A 21,326-nucleotide genomic window follows, 5' to 3' on the forward strand; every position below is an offset into this window, starting at 1 on the left:
TCAAATGTTTACAAGCAAGGTCCCTTATAAGCCCCCCAATGCAAACCATCAAGAGTGTGAGGGAGAGAGGAAAGGGGCTAAATCCAAATGGAGTCAGAGGGGGAGATAAAGCACTGTATCCCCTGTGATACCCACATCAAGGCCCAGCTTTGTAATTTAAGTTAATTATGAGCAACAGCTTGACCTAGTTAGTAACGCTATTCCTTCAGGATCAGGTGGTCATGGATTCAAGCTCTACTTCAGGGAAGGAGAGCTACATTGCCAGATTTTCTTGGTAAGAAATTGAAGGAAGCTCCATCTACGTGTTTTGGTCGAAGCCAATGATCACGTGGTGCTATTGGAACAGCAGTTAGTGAGTTCTGAAAGGTTTTAACCACCCTGTGCTCGTTTGTTTTCATGCATGTCCTTTAAGTTTTTGCATATCCACACGCCAGTGGAACTTAAAGGGATAACAGGGTCTTCAGCAATGCTCCCCATGGATCAGGCAAAGTCTTCAACCATTCCACACAGAATGAGGCTCCTGTGAATAATAGGTCTGGGAGTGAACCTTTGTTAGTGCTAACAACAGCTTTGGGCTGTGTCTTCCTTGTCTCGATCCCAGGACCCCTGAAAGCATCCCAGGCAGCAACTATATTCAAATTAGACAAGGATGATGTCTGAACATTTGATGCATTCAATTTCAGCATCCATCCAATTAAGAATCAAATGTATTACACCTCTTTAGGGTACAGATTTGAAAAATTTAACAACCTTTCCGAGAAACGGAATTCTTCCTCACTTCAATTTTTAATGGGAGATTCATTATTTTGAATCTGCATCCTGAATTTTAGATGCACCAATGAGAGGAACATTCTGTCAGCATCTACCCTGTCAAGTCCTCAGAATCTTACATTTTTAAATATGATCACTTCTCATTTCTCTACACATCAGTGATAATAGGCCCAACCTACTCAACCTGTTCCTTAAGACAACTCCTTCATTCAAGGTATCAACTTCTCTGAACTGCTTCCAAATATATACCTCCACAACATTAGAAGACAGTACAGAGTAACCTAGGTATGGCCTCACCTATACCCTGTAAGATGTAGCAAAAATTTCCCAGGTTTACACTCCATTGGCCATGGCCATACGAGCCAGCATTCTATTTGCCCTCTTAATTATTTGTTCTACTTGCACATTAACAACATAATGTGAAGCAAACAAGATCAAGGGAAGGAGTCACGAGGGCTTAACAAATTTCTAGCTAGTTACATACACTCATTGGGTTGCGTGATAGGGTCACAGATGGATTTCATTGTTATCCACCAATCAAGCTATATTAACCCATATAGTAGCTGGTCAATGGCATAGCAATTTAAACAGACTTCATCAAGAACTGATGGAATAACACTTATCTGTGTTTAAATGAAGTGATAACAATGATGTAACATCACATTAGTTCATTTCTACTGCCTGCCAGTTGTGGTTCTCTGCGTGGGTACCCTCCTTTTCTTGAGTGAGAAGCTTGTTGGTCAAATGAGACATTAAACTGAGACACAATCTATCCATGCAGGTGGATGTAAAGAGTTTTATGACGCTATTACAAAGTAGCACAGGAGTAATATGCTGGCAAAAAAATCTCTCAAACACGGTAAATAGATTATCTGGTTACTTGTTTAATCACAATTAATAAGATCGTACTGCATGCAATACATATGTTGTGATTCCTAAATTACAATGGTGAGTGTTTCAAAAGTAAAGCTGTACAATTCATTGGAACATCCTTTCCTGCGGACACAAGTTTCAGTGTTGCTCAGGGAGGCAATAGCTCCAAAACAACAGGAGGTAATGAATGCTCTCAATAGCAACTAACATACTGAATTGATAGTGATGAAATTCCAGGGCAAGCAGAACTATCAGAGGCTTTTCATTTGATAAGATAAAGAGACCTCAAAAAGAAGAACTGATGCTGCATATTTTTGATGTCGAAATGACCTGACAGTGAAACACCACCTCTGACATTCCATATGCCCCTACTCAGACTGCAACACCCCATGGGTGTGTCTAACTGGCTTTAAATCAGTTTAAATCCCAGTGTCAGTGATTGCTGTCTTAGGTTTTGTTTGCATCAATCATGTCTGCTGTTAATGTGCTTCTGTCAGAGGACAGCCTGGTGTGTGGGATATGTTTGAAAATGTTCAAGGATCCTGTAACAATCCCATGTGGTCACAGTTTCTGCCTTAAATGTATTCAGAGCTGCTGGGATCAAGATAAAGATAGTGGAGGCCACTGTTGTCCTCAATGCCAAGAGCAATTCACTCCCAGACCTCAGCTTCTCAGGAGCCATGTCCTATGTAGAGTGGTTGAGGACTTTGCTTCATCGAAGGGGAGCTTTTCTGAAGACTGTGTTGCTGGCCCAGATGATGTGGTCTGCGATTTCTGCACCCACACCAAACTACAAGCAGAACAGTCCTGTCTGGTGTGCCTGGCCTCTTATTGCAGATTCCACCTGAAGCCTCACCAGGAGAATGAGGCATTCCAACACCATAACCTGACCCAGCCGGTAAAGAAGCTCAGCCAGAGACGGTGCCTAGTTCACGGAAAAGCCCTTGACTTGTTCTGCAGAACAAATCAGACCTTTATCTGCTCAGTTTGTACAACAAAGGAACACAAGAACCATGAAACAGTCACAGTAGAAGAGGAGGGAGCTGACAGAAAGGTGAGGTCACAACTAGGGATTCCTCTATTCTTAAAGAAAGAAAATGGTCTAAAGTTAAATAAGACTATTGTAATGTTATAGAAAGCCATTTAGTTGTTTGAGGCAGTTCCACCTTTCAGTTAGATCATTGTTGATCAGTACGTCTTATCAATTTTCTTTTCTAATACTACAACAGGATTTTGCAGGGAACAATCATTTATTTCTACTACCGTTTATATGAAGAAGTACTCACTGACATCATTCCCAATGACTTAGCTCCAATTTGAAGTTTACACCCCTTGGTCTAGACTCCCCCACTGAAGTAAAGCATTTCTTTCTATCTACCATCTTAATCCCTCTAATCGTAGTCAAGCCAAACATACTTACTCCATGCAACCTGTAATCATAATTTAACCCTTTTACCCCAATATCATTCTTTAGAATAGGAGGTGTACCATCTGCCTCAACTAGAAATAGTTACTCTATGAAATAAACTAGAGTTTCATGCAAAGATTATTTCACTTTGTATTCCATCCCGTTGAAATAATTAACATTTGATTCGCCTCCCAAATCATTTTTTGTCCACGAACTTTGTCATTTTTGTACTTGAATCGCTAAATCTCTCTGAACCTCCACCATTCCTAACACTGTCACCAACTAGAAACACTCTGATCTTTCTCCTTACATCCAAAATGAATGACCTCATACTTGCAGTGAATGCCATCAGCAACATTTTACCCACTCATTGAATTTATCAGTGTCTGCAACTTTCAGATCTTGCCTACACTATTTACTATGTTGCCTAAATTAGTTTCATCAGTAAGTTCGGATAGAGTAGTTCTCTATTCCATCATCTAAGTAATTTATCGATACAGTGGGTAGTTCAGACTCTAGTATATAACATTAGCAGACAACACTAGCCATATTCTGCTATTTGAGTATGTACCTTTTATCCTCAATCTCTATCTCCTACCACCTATCAAATTTCCTATCCGTGCCAGTATCACTTCCAATTCCTTGAATTCTCATTTTTTTACATAAGTGTTAGGAGCAGAAATAGGTCCTTGGGTCAATTCCTGCCATTTAATAAGCTGGTCTGATTGTAACCTTGATTCCACAGTCCCTAACCCTAACCACCAATAACCTTTCACCTGCTGGGTATCAAGAGTCTATCCACCTCCATCTTAAAAATATTCAAAAAATCTTTCAACAAATAGATCCATCATGTTCTAAGGATGCGAATTTCAAAGACGCCGAATCTTCTGTGATAAAAGAATTCTCCTTATCCATGCCTTAGATGGTGACTCTTAATTCTAGATTCTCCCACAAGAGAAAATATCCTTTCTACATACGCCCTGTCAAGATCCCTCAGGATGTTCCTTGTTTCATAGAAAATAAGAGCTGATGTAGGCCCTTTGGTCCTTCGAGCTTACTCTTGCATTCAGTTTGATCATGACTGATCATGCACCTCAGTGCCTGTTCCTGATATCTCCCCATATCCCTTTATTCCTTCAGCCCTAAGTATCATGTTTAATCCCTTCTTGAAACTATTCAATATTTTGCCATCAACCACTTTCTGTGGTAGAGAATTCCATAGGCTCATCACTCTCAGTCCTAAATGGCCTACCCTGTACCCTTAAATTGTGACCTTCTGGTTCTGGACTCCCCAGTCATCAGCACCGTTCTTCCTGCAATTACCTTGTCTAATCATGTTAGAATTTTCAAGATTTCTATAAGATTCCCTGACTGTTCTAAACTCCTGTGAATATAGTGCTAACCATCCATTCTCTCTTGATACTTCCATTCTGCCATCCTAGGAGCAGTCTAGGAAACCTTTGTAGCACTTCCTCCAAATCCAAAATATCCTTCGTCTAATGAGGAGACCAAAATTGCACACAACACTCCAAGTGTAGTCTCACCAATCCTTGTACAATTGCAGCAAAACATCTCTGTTCCTGTAATCAAACCCTCTTGCTGTGAAGAGCAACACACAATTTGCCTTGATAATAAAATGTGAGGCTGGATGAACACAGCAGGCCCAGCAGCATCTCAGGAGCACAAAAGCTGATGTTTCGGGCCTAGACCCTTCTTAAGAGAGGGGGATGGGGTGAGGGTTTTGGAATAAATAGGGAGAGGGGGGAGGCGGACTGAAGATGGAGAGAAAAGAAGATAAGTGGAGAGGAGAGTATAGGTGGGGAGGTAGGGAGGGGATAGGTCAGTCCAGGGAAGACGGACAGGTCAAGGAGGTGGGATGAGGTTAGTAGGTAGGAGATGGAGGTGCGGCTTGGGGTGGGAGGAAGGGATGGGTGAGAGGAAGAACAGGTTATGGAGGCAGAGACAGGTTGGACTGGTTTTGGGATGCAGTGGGTGGAGGGGAAGAGCTGGGCTGGTTGTGTGGTGCAGTGGGGGGAGGGGACGAACTGGGCTGGTTTTGGGATGCGGTGGGGGAAGGGGAGATTTTGAAGCTGGTGAAGTCCGCATTGATACCATTGGGCTGCAGGGTTCCCAAGTGGAATATGAGTTGCTGTTCCTACAACCTTCGGGTGGCATCATTGTGGCACTGCAGGAGGCCCATGATGGACATGTCATCTAAAGAATGGGAGGGGGATTGGAAATGGTTTGCGGCTGGGAGGTGCAGTTGTTTATTGCGAACCGAGCGGAGGTGTTCTGCAAAGCGGTCCCCAAGCCTCCGCTTGGTTTCCCTAATGTAGAGGAAGCCACACCGGGTACAATGGATGCAGTATACCACATTGGCAGATGTGCAGGTGAACCGCTGCTTAATATGGAAAGTCATCTTGGGGCCTGGGATAGGGGTGAGGGAGGAGGTGTGGGGACAAGTGTAGCATTTCCTGCGGTTGCAGGGGAAGATGCCGGGTGTGGTGGGATTGGAGGGGAGTGTGGAGTGAACGAGGGAGTCACGGAGAGTGTGGTCTCTCCGGAAAGCAGACAACGGTGGGGATGGAAAAATGTCTTGGGTGGTGGGGTCAGATTGTAGATGGCGCAAGTGTCGGAGGATGATGCGTTGTATCCGGAGGTTGGTGGGGTGGTGTGTGAGAACGAGGGGGATCCTCTTTGGGCGGTTGTGGCGGGGGCGGGGTGTGAGGGATGTGTCGCGGGAAATGCGGGAGACGCGCTCAAGGGCGTTCTCGACCACTGTGGGGGTAAAGTTGCGGTCCTTGAAGAACTTGGACATCTGGGATGTGCGGGAGTGGAATGCCTCATCGTGGGAGCAGATGCGGCAGAGGCGGAGGAATTGGGAATAGGGGATGGAATTTTTGCAGGCGGGTGGGTGGGAGGAGGTGTATTCTAGGTAACTGTGGAAGTTGGTGGGCTTGAAATGGACATCAGTTACAAGCTGGTTGCCTGAGATGGAGACTGAGAGGTCCAGGAAGGTGAGGGATGTGCTGGAGATGGCCCAGGTGAACTGAAGGTTGGGGTGGAAGGTGTTGGTGAAGTGGATGAACTGTTCAAGCTCCTCTGGGGAGCAAGACGAGGCGGCGATACAGTCATTAATGTAACGGAGGAAGAGGTGGGGTTTGGGGCCTGTGTAGGTGCAGAAGAGGGACTGTTCCACATAACCTACAAAGAGGCAGGCATAGCTGGGGCCCATGCGGGTGCCCATGGTCACCCCCTTAGTCTGTAGGAAGTGGGAGGAATCGAAAGAGAAGTTGTTGAGGGTGAGGACAAGTTCGGCTAGGCGGATGAGGGTGTCGGTGGAGGGGGACTGGTCGGGCCTGCGGGACAGGAAGAAGCGGAGGGCCTTGAGGCCATCTGCATGCGGAATGCAGGTGTATAGGGACTGGACGTCCATGGTGAAAATGAGGTGTTGGGGCCAGGGAATTGGAAGTCCTGGAGGAGGTGGAGGGCGTGGGTGGTGTCACGGACGTAGGTAGGGAGTTCCTGGACCAAAGGGGAGAAAATGGAGTCCAGATAGGTGGAGATGACTTCGGTGGGGCAGGAACAGGCTGAGACAATGGGTCGACCAGGGCAGGCAGGTTTGTGGATTTTGGGAAGGAGATAGAAACGGGCCATGGGGGGGTTGGGGAATAATGAGGTTGGAGGCTGTGGGTGGGAGGTCTCCTGAGGTGATGAGGTCATGAATGGTGTTGGAGATGATGGTTTGGTGCTCGGGTGTGGGGTCATGATCGTGGATGCGGTAGGAGGTGGTGTCGGAGAGTTGGCGTCTGGCCTCGGCGATGTAGAGGTCAGTGCGCCATACTACCACTGCGCCTCCCTTGTCTGCGGGTTTGATGGTGAGGTTGGGGTTGGAGCGGAGGGCTGCCCGTTCTGCGGGGGAGAGGTTGGAGTGGGTGAGAGGGGTGGAGAGGTTGAGGCGGTTAATGTCTCGACGGCAGTTGGAGATGAAGAGGTCGAGGGAAGGTAGGAGGCCTGGGGGTGGTGTCCGGGAGGAGGACTTGTGTTGGAAGCGGGTGAAGGGGTCAGTGGAGGGAGGGTTAGGCTCCCGGTTGAAGAAGTAGGCATGCAGCAAAGGCGGCGGAAAAACTGTTCTATGTCCAATCGTGACTGGTATTCGTTGATGTGTGGTTGTAGGGGGACAAAGGTGATCCCCTTACTAAGGACTGACCGTTTGTCCTCAGTCAGTGGGAGGTCTGGGGGGATGGTGAAGATGCGGCAGGGTTAGGTGTGGCTGTCTTCTCTGGGGTTGCTGGCTGTGGAGGTTGTGGGCGGAGCGATGAGGTCGTCGGCTGTGGGCGGGGTTCCTTCGGCGTCAGCCGTGGGCGGGGTTCCGTCGGCGTGGGCCGTGGGCGGGGTTCCGTCGGCGTGGGCCGTGGGCGGGGTTCCGTTGGCGGTTGGAGGATCGGGGTGGGCGGCAGCAGCTGCGGTGAGGGTGGTGTGTGAGGTGTTGTGACTGGAAGTGGAGGCGGTGACTGCAGCAGCGGTTCCGGAAGTGGTGTGGCTGGCGGAGGCTGATGTGACGTCATCGGTGGGGTCTCCGGCCGTGTCAATTTGCCTTCTTCACTGCCTGCAGCACCTGTAAGCTTACTTTCAGCAATTGGTGAGGAAGGAAACCCAGGTCTTGTTGCATTTCTGAGATAATAAAATGTGAGGCTGAATGAACACAGCAGGCCCAGCAGCATCTCAGGACTTTCCCAGTCTATCACTGTTCAAAAATAATCTGTCTCCCTGTTTTTGCTTCCAAAGTGGATTACCTCACGTTTATCCACATTAGAACATCGTCTGCCGTGCATTTGCTCACTCACTCAGCCAGTCCAAATGACAGTGAATTGTCTCTGCATCTTCCTTCCAGCTCACCCTCCCAATCAGCTTTGTGTCATAGCCACACTTAGAAATATCACATGTAATTCTCTCATCTAAAACATTATTATATGCTGTGAATAGCTGGTGTCCAAGCAGTAATCTCTATGATACCCCGCTGGTCACTGGCTGCCACTTGGAAAAGACCTGTTTAGTTATACTCTTTGTTCTCTGTCTGCTAACCAATTTGCCTTTTAACCTTCTCAGCTACAGTGGATACAAGCCTAGCCTGTCCAGTCTTTCCTCATAAGACAACCCACCCATTTCAAGTACACGACTTGCAAACATTTTCTGAAATCTGACCAACATATTTGCATCCTTAATAAAAACCGAAAGAACTGCAGATGCTGTAAATCAGGAACAAATGCAACGTTGCCAGTGACTTCTGCAAAGAAATTACTAAATCAATCATACGTGACCAATCTTTCACAAATCCATCCCAGCTTTCTCTGATTAGCTCTGATTTTGTGAAAGTTCTCATTCACTCAGCAACTGGATTCTAGCAACTTGGCCAAAACAGATAATAAACTAATAGATCTATAATTCCTAAGTTTATCTTCACTGAAGGTTTAGTGTGTGAATATTGAGTGATGACAATCTTATGATAGGCTATGATACTGGGCATGCAGCTCTCGTTACCCATAATACGCTGTCAGGGAATGGCTTATATCTGAAGACTGTCCTTTTGGGGGAGAATGCATGATGCCTTGGTCCCTACACCCAAATATCAACCAACGCCACCAGCACGGGAGATACGATAAAAGGACACTTTGAAGGCCAAGGATCTTGTAGAATTGAACATAGAATGATTATAACTTTAATTCTAGTTTGGTGTGTCACAGTTTCTCCCCATTTACTTTGGCCCCTTCTGATTTTGGACACCTCCATTCAAAAGAGAAAAGACCCAGCTTTCCAAACTATCCTCATAACTGAAGTCTCCCATCCATTGGAACCATTCTTGTAAATCTTTTCAGCAACTTCTCCAATTACTTCTCATCCTTAAAGCTTGGTGCCTATAACTGGATACAATCCTTCACTTAAGGATAAGCCAGCTCTGTAAAAGTTCATCATAATGTACTTACTTTAGTACTTTATGACCCTATTTACAAAATGCAGAATTACAATGGCTTATAAAGTCAGTTTTTCACTTTACTCTGTCACATTTCTCCCTTCAGGGAAGGGAACTGGATTCTGGTTGAACAACTATTTAGATTTTGTGAGTGGTTGGACCTGAGAATGTGTGAATATTATAGCAATTAGTGGGACCTTATACAGAGTCATCAGTGGGACCATTGATGAGAACATCTCTACGACAGGTCACACAGACAGCTGAAAGTAGGTTGGATTTCATGGTGAGGAATTTCTGGAACACATCTCGACTGGAGAAAAATTATATTCTCATTTGTCTATGTTGTGGCAGAACAGCAACAAGTTTGCAAGGAGCCTTTGTAAGATTCCTTCTTCCTGCATCTCCTCACTACCCAATAACTTACCACACAATGATAAGTCTGCCATTCTTACCTCTGAATCACAAAATTGTGTTCAAATACTACTCCAGGACTTGAAACAAAAATCAAGGTTGAGATCCAATGCAATATTGAGATAATACTGTTCAATCAAAGGTGCTGTCTTTCAGATGAGATGAGGAAATTGAAAACATCTGCCTTGGTTGAACATAGAAGGTCCCATACCACAACTGTGAATAGAGCAGGAGGGTTACCTGTGGTATCCTGGCCAATATTTGTTTATTCCTCAATCAGATTATTTGGATATGTTTGTGGGCATTTGTTCTGTGCAAAGTGGCTGCAGCTTTTCATGCAATAAATTAGTAGTAAGTAATTTATTGGCTGTAAACTATTTTGAGGTATTGGTACTTGTGAAAAGCAAATATAAATGCAAATCTTGTATAGTAATAGTTCCTATTAGCAGTGACACACAAGGAAATCTACCAATATTAAAACTATGTGGCAGGCCTGTAGGCATGTGATAGAGGAAGAAAAGGTTTGTATCTATGGTCTCCACAAAAATATTAATCAGTATTGCAGTATGAGCTGATTTGTGCTTCTAGGCAGTTCTTGGAATTAGGTTCGTGGGATGGGGACAGGATCGATCTTTTAGTTCTTATCAATGATTCACTGTTAACATGCATTACTACTTTCAAGGAAAAGCTTTTCCAAAAAGAACGTGAAGTAGAAGCAAGGATAAAGAAAACTCTAGTCGAGCTCAGATTTTTGCAACAAAAAGTTGACTCAATCATGGTGAGTATATCCTTGAGATTTGAAGTACATCAGTTGACTATGGGTCATGTGGTCAAACGGTCAGTGGCTCTGTGTCTTACTCTTTGTTAGAGCTCTTCACTTAAAGTGGAATGTGAAATTAGAGGCACGTTCTCTGTAATGACTGAAGCCATTGAGGAAGCCACTGAAGAAGTGATTGGATTGGTCGAGAACACAGTGCAAGCAGCACTGAGCCGGGCTGACAGAATCCGGAGTCAACTCGAACAGAAATGTGATGAACTGAGAAAGGAGGAGCAGCAACTGAAAACCTTGTCAAAGAGCAGTGATCATGTGATGCTGGTGCAGGTACTGAATATACTGATTCCATTTCTATTCGTTCATCCACCCAACAATCAAATGTGCTGATTCAGATCTTAGAGATTAAACCTGATTGCAGCTTTGTGACAAAGGTCAATGCCTATGCATCCAATATAAGTGATAAAGACAGAGATAAACTCCTTGCTGGCTCAGTGAGTTAATTCCAATTTGCCTGAATCATACAGAGCTGAGCACGCAGGCTTTAATCACTGCTCTATGCTGTGTCAGCTAATAGCAGCTTTTTAAAAAAATTCAGTCACTGATGTGGGCATCACCGGCAAGGTCAAAAATTACTACCCATTTCTAACTGACCTTAATAAAGATGGTGATGAGCTGACTTCTTAAAGCTCTGCAGTCCATATGGTGAGTACGTACCCACAGTGCTGTTAAGAAGGGAGATCTGGGATTTTGGCCCAGCGACAGTAAAGGAACAGCAATAAAATTCCAGGTCAGGTTGGTATGTGGCTTGGAGGGAAACTGTCAGGTGCTCCTGTGCGCCTACTGGCTTTGTCCATCTCGGTGGTAGTAGTCATAGGTTTGGAAGATAGTGTCAAAGGAGTTTTGATTGGTTTCTGAAGTAGATCTTGTAGATGGTTTACCGTGCTGTCACTATGCTTGGTGTTGGTGGGACTGAATGATGGTAGTTCTGGATTCACTGCCAATGAAGTGGATTGCTTTGTCCTGTATGGTGCTGAGCTCCTTGAGTGTTGTTGGAACCGGGAAAGTAGAGACTATTGCATCATGTGCCTGATGACTTGTGCCTTGTGGATGGTGGACAGGCTTTGATGAGTCAGGAGGTGAGTTACTCACCATAGAGATCACAGCCTCAGACCTGATTTTGTGGCTACAATGCCTGAATGGTAGGTCCAGTTCTGTTTCTGGTCAATGGTAACCTCCAGAATGTTGATAGTGGGGGATTCAGTTATAATAATGCCATTGCATGTTAAATTAAGATAGATAGATAGATTCTCTCCTTTTGGAGATGGTTGTTGATGCTTGTGTGGCATGAATGCTATTTGACACTTACCAACCCAACTATAAATGTTGTCCAAGTCTTGTTGTATTTGGATACAGACTGCTTCAAAGCTAAATAGTCATGAACAGTTTTGAAAATGTGCAATCAGTGAACATCCCCAATTCTGACTTTATGATGGAGCGATGGTCATAATGAAACAGCTGTAGGACATTACTCTGAAGAACACTGGTTGTCCTCTCCCTCTGGCTGAGATGACTGACTTCGAGAAATCAGAACCATCTTACGTTGTGTTACACATGACTCCACTTGGTGGAGAGCTCTCCCTCTCTTTTCCATTAACTCAAGCTTTGATAGGGCTCACTGATGCCAGACTTGGTCAAATCTGCCTTGATTTCTAAGGGCAGTCACCTCACTTCCACTCTTGCATTCAGCTGTTAGTCCATGTTTGGACAAAGGCCATAATGAGATCAGGAGCTGAGTGGGCCTCAGAGAACCCTAACCTAAGTGGGCAAATCATTGCTGAGTAAATGCCACATGATAGCACTGTTGATGATCCCTTCCAACATGTTGCTGACGATTGATAGTAGGCTGATGGAGTACCACCTGTGTGATTTGAATTGTCTTGTTTTTTCTGGACAGGATTCACTTGTGCAATTTTTCACATTGCTTAGTAGATGCCAGCTGGGTAGCAGTAAGAGTCTTCAACAGACTAAAGTGTGTCAGGTCAGAGAGAAAGAATACATTTGTTGTCCTGCAAGGATTTACCATTGGTCCTCATGTATTTTAATGTGTACATCCTTCCCCTTGTCAATTTCCTCCACACACAATGGTTCAGCTTCTACATATGTACAGGCAATACCCAGGTCTACATGCCGCCACCTCTTGATCCCACTGTTGCCTATCCTGGATCCACATGAACCACAATGTCTTCAAGTTCAATATTGGGTAGACTGAAACTATTAACTTTACCTCCTCATCACTGATTCCCTCCCCCGCAAAGAGCTACCTCAAACTGAAACAGACTGTTCACAACCTTGGAATCTTATTTGACCCTTAGCTGAACTTCTAACTCATATCCTTCCTGGTATTGAGACCATTTACTTCCACCTCAGTAATAATGCTGATCTCACTAGCTTTTCATCCTTCATAAATGTTAACACATCCAAAACTCTACTGCCCAGATTCTAACATGCAACAATTCCCATTCATCTGTCGTCATGATGCTTGCTAACCAATAGGGAATGGAGATGTGACTCTTGGACAAGAAGCCTGATCAGAGCCTTCTGGACAGTGGGATGGGGAAATGCCTCTCAGACACTGGGAAATAAGGAACAGGAAATATGTCTCTGTGATATTTTCAAACTACTGTTCTGCTTTATTTCCTATTAGGAATCTTTAGCTTTGAACTCGTCATTACAGACTTGGGATATCCCAGCATTCAGCTCCAATGTTGAAGCCAAGCTTCGCTGCGCCAGTAAGGTAGCAACTGACCTCTCAGCACTGGTTACAGGATATCTGGGAGCAGCTATCAGGCAAATGAAAAACAACAAAATAAAGGGTTAGTCGGTTAGTTTGTCTGTTAGAAATTATGCTACACACAATATACTTTTGCTCAATTTTAAAATTTTACTACTTTATAAACTAGAGATTATCTTTTGCAGCACTGAGGATTTTTAACTTGTTTGACATTTCTCGTTAATCTCTTTGTCTGTGAATATGCTGCATTAGCCCTGTTGATGCCCTTTATCTTCATATCTATCTATCTACAAAATGGCTGCCCATGGGACTACCTTACCTTGATTAACTTTCATCTAGCTGATCATAGAGAGAGATTATCTTGCAATGTCTTCATTTCTTGATCTCACACCTTTTCCGCTGGAATCAAACTCATACCAATCACCTCTATGCTTGAGAAACTGATCTTGTTTAAGCAATGCTTTGATTTAAAAATTCTTATCTTTCATTTTGAATACCTCCATTGTATAACCCCTCCCTATCCTTTAATCTACTACAACCGTATAGCTTTCTGAGATTTCGGCACTCCTCCAATTTTAGCCCATTTCACATTCTTAGTTTTAATTAGCAACCCTGCCTTCAGCTGCTTGCGTTCTAAGCTCTAGAATTCCTTTCCCAGATATCTCCACCTTTTCACCTATCTTCACGCAGTAAATCCTATTTCTTTCACCAAGGGTTTGGTCAGCTGACCTATTATCTCTTTACGTGTGTCTCCATGTCAACCTTTCTCTGCTAGCACTCCTGTGAAGCACCTAGAATATTTACTACATGGACGATTTTACATGAATACAAATTTCTATTGAGTTCTCCTAAGAATCTCTTCTTTACCTTCGTTTATATCTTAACTCTGGAACAACATGTTCTGTCTGTGCCTGCTTGCCTGAGAGACAAGTAATGAACTCAACACAGATTTCTAATTCAGTCAGTTGATGATTTTGCTTGATTTCAGTTTTTAAGAGGTTCCAATAATTTGTTCTTTCTGATGCCTCTCTTGTCAATGCCACAATGTTCGTTTGAACAAAATTAAGATGTATGAAGTGCTTGAAGACTCTGTCATTGATGCTTTAATAGTCAATCTGATTTTATAGGGTTGTAGGAAAAGTAGCTTTTTTTCAAAGGATATCTCTGATTAATTTTCTCAGCAGATCCACACTTTTGCCATTGTTATTTTATGTTTCACTGGCTACTTAGGTAGTTCTTGTGGGTGAGTGGACATGGAAGAGGCATGGTATTGGTACGAAGAATATGATGGGCTTGTGGAAAGTAGGTGGAAGGACATGAATTGGCATCAGGTTGCCATCGAAGTTACAAGATGCCATATATATGGGGGCATGGGCTGCCACAGAGGCTATGAGGGGGTGAGGGGGAAGATGGCTGGTGGTGGTGGTGGTTGGGGGTGGGTGAGGTGGTGCAGATGTATAAGATCTTTGAACAAAAAGTTCTCATATCCAGCCAACTGTTAAGGATTCCTGTGGGAATATCATGGAGAAGCTGGTCCACCTCCACAAATTGTGTGGGGCTAAGAAATGTCTGAAATGGAGTTGGCCGGATTAGAGTGCAGAGTGCAACTTTGTTACCTACACGTTTATCCTGTGCCAATGAAAACTGGTAATTCAAAACTGGAATGAGGTTGGGAATCTTGGAATCAGGCTCCTCTCACCATTTTTAGATAGTTCCAAAGTTGTCTTACCTCTGAATGTCCAGCCCTCAATCTTGGATGATTTGCAATTTCCTATAATGAATCACTGGGCTATAAGCTTTGGCCCACAATCAATTCCATACCATAATTATCAACTCAATTTTTTTTCAGTTCTACCTCAATTTGAGCCAGACTGTTAACACTCATTTCAGCTTCCTGTCCTATAGCTGCATTGCCACAAAGACTGTCTATTTCCACTTCACAATGCCACTTACTACTGGCCCAATCTTAGCCCACTTGCTGCTGCATGTGTAATCCAAGTCTTTTTATCTTTCGAATTGGCCACTACTGGCATCTTGTGGTCCATGAATTTCAACTTTTCCTAACTCTGCTGCCTGTATCTTAACTTACACCGACGCTTGTTCGGCCATCATTACCTGTGCTCAATGACATACATTGGCTCCTAGCCCCTCATTACCTCCATTATAATGTTTGCCTCTGGCCTCTAGCACATTCCCCATTCACCTCTCTCCAATTTGGCAGCTGTGACTTCAAAGTCTCCCACTGCCGAGGTAAAATTGGAGCTGACAACTCCCTTTTTCTATTTGTTTACGGCTGTAGAATGTCCAGGGGAGGATGCACTGGCTAGTCTGCATTCAAAACATCAGAAAGAAGGATAATTGTAGGCGGAACAAACTAAAGAAGGTAATAAGCCATACACAACTCAAGGTGAAGCTATTAAATCTCACGTGTTCCTTCTATGTTAACTTACATAGAACAAGACCGGGATCTCCCTACAGTGACTCCTTTGCCTCAAGTTTCCCTGCTTCACCTGGAAACTAGAGAAGATTTCTTACCCTGTGAGTGTTCTCCATGAATTTATCAGAGTTATTACTAAGACAATCATGGAAATGAACAGACAGGTAACTGTGTAATGCAATCCCTTCACACAATTCAAATTCCAATATAACCACCTCTATATTTATTAAACTTCTTTGTGTACCATTTTCACTGCTTTGTTAGAAAACACATGATGAATGTTGTATTTCCACTGTCACAAACACCGTGAACCACAGGTCAATTCACATCGCTATCTCATGCTGCACAAAACCAAACCAGTCACAGGGAATGCAACAGGTCACAGCATTATTTGGGTAGTGTTCAATCATCAGGCAGTAGCAGACAATGTGATATTTTTCTGAGGTTCTCACCATTACAGGCTGTATTAGTGGTTTATACATCAGTAAACTGTGGGGGAAATTCAGTGGTCCTGGGGTATAGAAACTTCGCAATTTCTTCAGCCTGTTTCACAATTCAGTGATAATGGCAGATCCATATCCAAAATTCACATCTTCTTTGTCTCCATGCTTTTGTATACTTGGATGGTAAAACTGTATTGATTTTACATATTAAATTATTGAGTCAGCATCCACTCCTTTACGTGGGAGAGTTCCATTTATCCCAGCTTTTGCACAATTATGTACTCCCTGACTTCTCTTCTGAATAGAATGGTCTGCCTCAAAGTAGAGGGTTCTGTCTCCCTGTGTTAGACTCTGCCACTCTCAGTGATAAAAATTTCCATCTATCCAATCACTGCCTTTTACAGTCCTAAAACCTCAAGTAATCACCTTCTGGTCTTCTATTTTCCTGGGTCTGGCCTAGACGTGACCCCAAACCCACAACAACATGTGTGACTCTTAACTGCCGTTTGGGAAATTAGGAATGGGCAATAAATACCAGCCCAGAGAGCGATGTGAATGAATGAAAACAAGTTTGGATGAGGAAGTAATATAAATAAACCAGCTAACATCATAATTAAATGTAATTAATTGTTATATCAGCTCCCTGGGATTGTTGTAGTGACCTTTATTCGGAGACGTTGTCAGCCTTTTTCATAGAATCATAACCAGAAAATGGGGTTATTTGAATCATTCTGTCTGTGCTGACTCTGAAAGACATAGCAAATAAATCACACACCCATACTTACTCTTTCCCCATAGTTTTATATTGTTTTCTTTTCAAGTATTTGCCCAATTTTTTATTGATAGCTGTAAATGAATCTGTATCAGCTGCTTGTTCAGATAGCGTATTCCAATCTGTATGGTTTTTCAAGAGAATGTTTATTTAACTGTTAAAACAACCTATAACTGAATGCAGTTTTTAAGAGCACAGACAACTTGCTAATGCAAAGTTATTTTTTTTTAAAAAGACTTTCTCAGCAAATGTTTGTGCCCTTCTCCCTTTCTCGATGCAGATGCTGTGAATCTGACTTTTGATCCCAACACAGTGAATAATTATCTCCATTTATCAGCTGGAAATCAGACGGTGACAGAATGTTATCCAGAGTCACAGGCCTACCCCAATCACCCTGAGCGCTTCGACAGCTTATGGCAGGTGTTATGCAGTGAAAGCCTGGCCTGTGGTAAATACTACTGGGAGGTGCACAGTCAGACTCTCACACACAACTTCCTGGCCAAAGTAGGGGTTGTGTATGGGAGAATGAAGAGAAAGGGGGCAGAGCGGTCATGTTGTATTGGTGAAAATGCTATGTCCTGGTGCTTGAATGTTTACCCAGATGCGGGAACCTGGCTCCGCTTTTCTACAAGACACGGAAATAAAGGTATTAACCTCCCAGCAACCAGATGCAACCGGATTGGGGTTTACCTGGACACTGAAGCAGGCACCCTCTCGTTCTATGCGTTCAGTGATAGAATAATCCTTCTGTATAGATTCCAAGCTGTCTTCACTGAACCCCTGTATCCAGCCTTTGGCCTTTATTCCAATTCCTCTCTCACTATTCAGCACTTTGATCACTAGTTATTGCTTCCAGCGCCTCTGTTCTGACCTTGCACCTCATTACCAAGCACAATCCAGATTTCCTTTCAAAAATGTTTTCTCAGCAATTAGTCTAAGCAATTCCTGTGAGATAGACCGAAACTATCAGCAAGGTGGAGCTTCATACAAGAAAGGGTTATGGAGGGAGAGGGAGAGAGTGAATTAAACTGAAACAGAATTATTGAGCAAACAATGCTTTACATCAATGAATAAATCCTCTGTGCCAGTGGGACTGAGCTTGAGAGAGTCAACTTCGTGCTCTAAGTTTGTGGATTGAACCTGGTGTAACATTATTCCTACTTGTTCCTGGGATTTGTGTTCACTGGCAAGGTCAGATTTGTTGCCCTAAGAATGAACATGGCGAATCACATTCTTGAATTGCTGCAGCCCGTATGGTTTGGATATAGCCGCATTGTTGTTAGAAAGAGAATTCCAGAATTTTGATTCAGACAGTGAAACAACTGTAATATTTTTGCTCCAACAGAGGATGGTGTGCGTCTTGGATGGGAACTCGCAGGAGATAGTATCCCCACGCACCTTGTTCATCTAGATGATAGAGGCTGTAGGTTTGGAAAATGTCAAAGGATACCTGATGAGTTCCTGCAGTGTATTTTGCAGATGGTACACACTGTTGCTTTTGTGCAGCAGGTGGAGAGAGTGTGTGTTTAAGATCGTGGATGGGGTACTGATCAAGGAGGCTGCTTTGTACAGATGATGTTGAGCTTCTTGAATGTTGTTGGAGCTGCACTGATTCAATCAAGTGAAGAATATTCTATCATACCCCTGCTTTATGTCATGTAAGTGGTGGAGTGGCTTTGTGGAAACAGGATGAGAATTATGTGCTGCAGAGTTCCCAGCCTTTGACCTGCTCTTGAAGTCACAGCATTTATATAGCTGATCCAGTTATATTTTCTGGTCAATGGTAATTCCTAGGATAATGGTAGTGATTGATTCAGTTACTGTAATATTATTTGTGTCAGGGAGAGATGGTTAGATTCTTAATGTAGGAGTTAGTGATATATCAACACATGAATTAAGAGCTGGAGCATGTTGTTCAGTCCTTCAAGCATGCTTTACCAATCACAGGATTGCTGCTGATCTGATTGTAAAATCAAATCAAAGCAGACCTTATTGAAACTTACAAGATTCTTGGGCACACAAGCATAATTAATGCTGGAGAAATTCAGGTCTAGCAGCAAGCAGAGAGAATCAGACAGAGTTAATGTTTCAAGTTCGCAGTGATTCTTCGTCAGTAAAAGATTTTTGGGCAGCTAGGCATGGTGAATTTGGAGAGGTTGGTTCTCCTTATGGAGGAATTTAAGACCAGCAGGCACAGTCAAAGTAAGGACCGGTTTTTCTCTCAAAAGGTATTAAATCTTTGGAATTCTTTACCACAGTCTGTCAAGTATGTTCAAGGCTGAGAGAGACAGATTTCTATTTGGTCAGAGAAACAAAGGATTCCTTGAGGGACAAGGGAGGAAAGTGGATTTGAGGACTATTGGTCAGCCATCATCTGTTTAAATGGCAGAACAGACTTGATGGGTCAAATGGACTACTTTAACTTCTACATCTTTTGGTCTAAATTCTCATTCCCACTTAACCCTAATAACCTTTCACCTCCTTGCTTAACAAGAATCTATTTACTGGGGTTCTGCCATAACGTGTGTTCCAGCAACGTGAATAGCTGTAATGTGACTGAAGTACAGGGGAGCGCTATCTCTAAAACGCGAACTTGTGTTGGCTACAATGTGACTCATCGATGTGCAGAGGAGAACATGTTGACATCACATGATCGTTTCGCAGGCTTTGTCCTGAGCATGTACAATGTCAGCACCTAAACAGTCTCCATGATCGTTGTGCTTTCTGTGAGAAGTACAGTACATTTTATGGCAATGTCTACTGTGTGTTACCCACAAAAATGTGAGGACAAAGTGACAAGAATGTTGGCAAGAAGCATCCTGGTGTTAAAATTGCAGATGGTCAATGTAAAAGAAAAACTATACGACTGGAAGAGAAGCCAGATGTTGTAAGCATTTTGAGTGTAATGAGAGAACATGTGAAAATAAGTTCTACAACAGGAATAAAGGAGTCTATCTTACGCACCATTGGAGACAATGCAGAAAAAAAATAAAGCAAGCTGCATTGAAGGAACAAGTCTGAGCCACTGTGGGGGATAAGGACAGTGTTCTTCAATGTTGCAAGAACTTTAACATCAAGAATGCAATTGACATTATTGTATAGGCCTGGGATGATGTCAGTAAGGACTGCTTGCATGCAATTTAGCAGAAGCTTCTGCCAGATTCTTTTAAAAGATTTAAAAACCTTTGATCTGTCACCTTTGATTTTTGATTCCCAAGAATCAAAGAACATTGTGTTGATCTTGAAAAGCAAGTTGAATTGGAAGAAGTGGAGAGGCAGGACGTTGAAGAGCTGCTTAAGTCCCACTATGCAAGACCTCTCTGCAGCTGATCTACAACAACTTGTCATTGAGTGGGAAGTGGAAGCTGGAGATAAAGAAGACAAAGTCCAGGATGCAGCACAACGAGAGCTTTTGAAGAAGCGTCTAGGCCCGAAACATCAGCCTCCCTGCTCCTCTGATGCTGCTTGGCCCGCTGTGTTCATCCAGCTTTACACCTTGTTATCTTAGAGCTTTCGACTTCCGTTTTGTCTTCTATCCTGAGGGAATGTGAGAAGCAGTTGCAGCTTTTAGAGGACAATGATTACAATGCAGAACAGAGCAGGGTAGCAGTTCATGGAATAAGATGATGAGGTGATGATGATGCCGACCCTCAGCCCCTGCATTAACAACAGAGCAACCTCAAAACCTCCTCCCCCATCAAGTCACCTTGACATTTTTTTCAAGTTAAGATGTTAAATTTACTTTTATTTCATTATTAGCTATGAATTAAAAATTTATTCAAACTGTTGTATCCTTTGTGTTAGGCCTTTGATTGATTTTCTTTAGTAATTTAGGGTAATTTTTTTTGGTGGTCTGACCCTAACCCCACTTTTCCCAAAGTCCCGTTATTTCTACAGCATGATTTTCTAGAACATGATATTGTGCAGGAATGCAACTATTGTGTTACAGAAATTCTGTTTTAAAATGAATCTAGGACTCTGTTTTCACCGTCTTTTCAGGAAGAGTGTTTGAAAGACTTACAACTCTCTGAGAGAAGAAAGAAAACTTCATATTTGTGTTTTAAATGAGTAGCCCCTGATTTTTAAAAAAAAAACCCTAGTTCTAAATTTTCCCACAGGAGGAAATATGTTTTTCATATCTAGCATGGCCATTTTGCCAACTGAATGAAGCAATGATGTATTTGAAATATAAATGCCAGTCTCTTCCATAGCTGCATAACATAATGCAGCTTCTTCCATGTATTCTGAAATACTTGAAACGGTCCTAACCAAATTAAGTTCTGAGAAAGGGTCACTGGACCCAAAACATTAACTCTGAATTTTTCGTCACAGATGCTGCCAGGCCTACTGAGCTTTTCCAGTTGCTTCTGTTTTTCTTCCTGACCAAATTAAATGTTGGTTGATGGTGAATGATTCAGTATGTTGCAATCAAGTCACTTCTTAATCTCCAGCAAGCACCAGTCTGGCTTGTTTAACCTTTCTTCATTAGACAACCCTTTTATTCTGGGTATTGGTCTGGAAAACCATCTATAAACGGACTCCAACACAATTATTTACATTCTTAATTAGGTGACTAATATGGCACACAGAGTTTCATACTTAGTTTCCCTTGTAACAATTCTGACATTCTATTAGTTTTCCTCATCACTTTCTGCACCTGCATAGTAATCTTTT

The 21,326-nt window shown here is 43.0% G+C and overlaps 1 protein-coding gene across 1 annotated transcript; it reads left to right on the forward strand.

The window, feature by feature from the left end:
• Positions 1 to 2,008: 2,008 nt before the first annotated feature.
• Positions 2,009 to 20,515, forward strand: LOC125463497 (tripartite motif-containing protein 16-like). The gene is made up of 6 exons (XM_048554799.2): positions 2,009 to 2,698; positions 10,117 to 10,212; positions 10,303 to 10,536; positions 12,914 to 13,082; positions 15,455 to 15,538; positions 16,933 to 20,515. Exons 1-6 carry the CDS (start codon positions 2,114 to 2,116, stop codon positions 17,493 to 17,495), a joined length of 1,731 nt encoding a protein of 576 aa, XP_048410756.1. The 5' UTR covers positions 2,009 to 2,113; the 3' UTR covers positions 17,496 to 20,515.
• The last annotated feature ends 811 nt before the right edge of the window (positions 20,516 to 21,326 follow it).

This window comes from Stegostoma tigrinum, chromosome 22 (assembly GCF_030684315.1).
Source record: "Stegostoma tigrinum isolate sSteTig4 chromosome 22, sSteTig4.hap1, whole genome shotgun sequence".
Classification (NCBI taxonomy): Eukaryota; Metazoa; Chordata; class Chondrichthyes; order Orectolobiformes; family Stegostomatidae; genus Stegostoma; species Stegostoma tigrinum.